Source organism: Quercus suber, unplaced genomic scaffold (assembly GCF_002906115.3).
Source record: "Quercus suber isolate HL8 unplaced genomic scaffold, Cork oak 2.0 scaffold_227, whole genome shotgun sequence".
In the NCBI taxonomy this organism is placed as follows: Eukaryota; Viridiplantae; Streptophyta; class Magnoliopsida; order Fagales; family Fagaceae; genus Quercus; species Quercus suber.
Window position 1 is genome coordinate 66359 of NW_027069685.1, and position 1611 is coordinate 67969.

The 1611-nt window shown below is 45.4% G+C and overlaps 1 protein-coding gene across 1 annotated transcript; it reads left to right on the forward strand.

Annotated features, from left to right (window-relative positions):
- On the forward strand, positions 1–1303 carry LOC112001131 (probable transcription factor At4g00390). Its single transcript, XM_024033300.2, has one exon. It carries the CDS (start codon positions 102–104, stop codon positions 891–893), a length of 792 nt encoding a protein of 263 aa, XP_023889068.2. The 5' UTR covers positions 1–101; the 3' UTR covers positions 894–1303.
- The last annotated feature ends 308 nt before the right edge of the window (positions 1304–1611 follow it).

Sequence of the window (1611 nt, forward strand, 5' to 3'; positions counted from 1 at the left end):
ACACCCTTAAACGTTAAACCACGAGACAAAACAAAAGTCATAAACTTACTGAACCAGCGACGCACCTAGACCTAGCCCTGGTTTCACCCAAAGCCAAAGCCATGGAGTCAACACCAACGAACCCGCAACCTCCCCCTCCGCTCTCCATCAAATCCTCTCCTCGCAAACTCCCCATCAAACGCAAAACCCCCCACCACCACGCTGACTCCTCTTCCTCTAACCCTAACCCTAATTTCCTCTCCCCCAAACTCGAATCCCCACTCGACGACGAAAGCTCCCCCGCCGCCGCAGCAACAGCAGCAGCAGCAGCAGCAGCCGCCTCCAGAACGCCGCCATTCAAATTCCACCGAATATGGACCGAGCCCGACGAAATCCGATTCCTCCAAGGCCTCCTCCACTGCAATTCCCAGGGTCTCTCCTTCCCCAAAGACCTCCACCTCTTCTTCGACCAGTTCTCCAATTCCATGTCTCAGCCTTACACCAAATCCCAGCTCTCCGAGAAGCTCCGCCGCCTCCGAAAGAAGTTCCGCGTCATTTCGCCAGACTCGCCCGCGGCCAACCCTTCCATGCTCTCACCTCACGATCGCGCTCTCTTCGACCTCTCCAAGTCCCTCTGGAGCCCCCAAATCCAATCGTTTGATGCCAATGCCGACGATGATAATGATGATGAGGAGGAGAACGAGGAGTTTTGCGGTGGTCTGGGAATGGGAGTGGTGGGGGCAAAGGCCGTGTTGGATGTGTTTGATCAGTGCTTGAAGGAGGTTCGGGCGGTTCTCGTTCGCCGGGGGCTGCTTCTGTCGGACAATAATAAGTCTTCTTCCAAAGCTATGGACTTCGAGAGCGGTGGCAGGAGCAAAGGGTGGCGGAATTGGACGCTTTCGCTCGCCGATTGAGGTTGGTTCTCGACAACTCTCTTCGTAGGCAGTGAGTATCACTGTGTCGGTTTTGTGTTCTTTCATTTCTCTGTTTCTTTTGGGGTTTTGGTGATTTGTACATGTCATTGTATTATAGGTTGTCTTAGCATTTTGTGTTAATATCTTGTTAATGGGTATTGCTCTTTATTAATGTATTGATTGATTTTATCAACGTGCTTATTTTACTTCAATTTCTGATTCAAATGAGAAGTTTGAGAAATTTGAGATTTGTGTTAGAGCAGGGTTTTAATTTGATCTTAGATAGAGAGGCAGAAATTGTAATGAAGAAAATCCAGACACTGGATTTTCTCTGATAAATTGTAATACAGTGCTTAAATCAGTTGTAATTTTGTAATAGATTGTGCAATTGACTGATTCATTCTCAAATATACTGAGTCTGTGACTGTGAGTGAAATTCTCAAACGATGTGTATTTTAAGACAATTAAAACACAAGATAAAAGGGGGTTGTTGTGACTCCCTTTGAATTACAAGAATTTTGTACTTTCAGAGTTAAGGCATGTAAAGCCAGGTATTAAATGGGTTAAGGTTTATANCTTCTGTTTAAGAGGTGGCTTTGGTTCCCAAAAAAAAAAAAAAAAAAAAAAAGAGGTGGCTTTGGTTGGTCTGAAAATTTTAGTAATTTTTTAGTGAGATGCATGAAAACATCGATGCAAAGACATTTTCAATAGGAAAGAG

Excerpts from the sequence above, each read along its gene's own strand:
- LOC112001131 (XM_024033300.2), top strand. The coding sequence starts at position 102 with ATGGAGTCAACACCAACGAACCCGCAACCTCCCCCTCCGCTCTCCATC.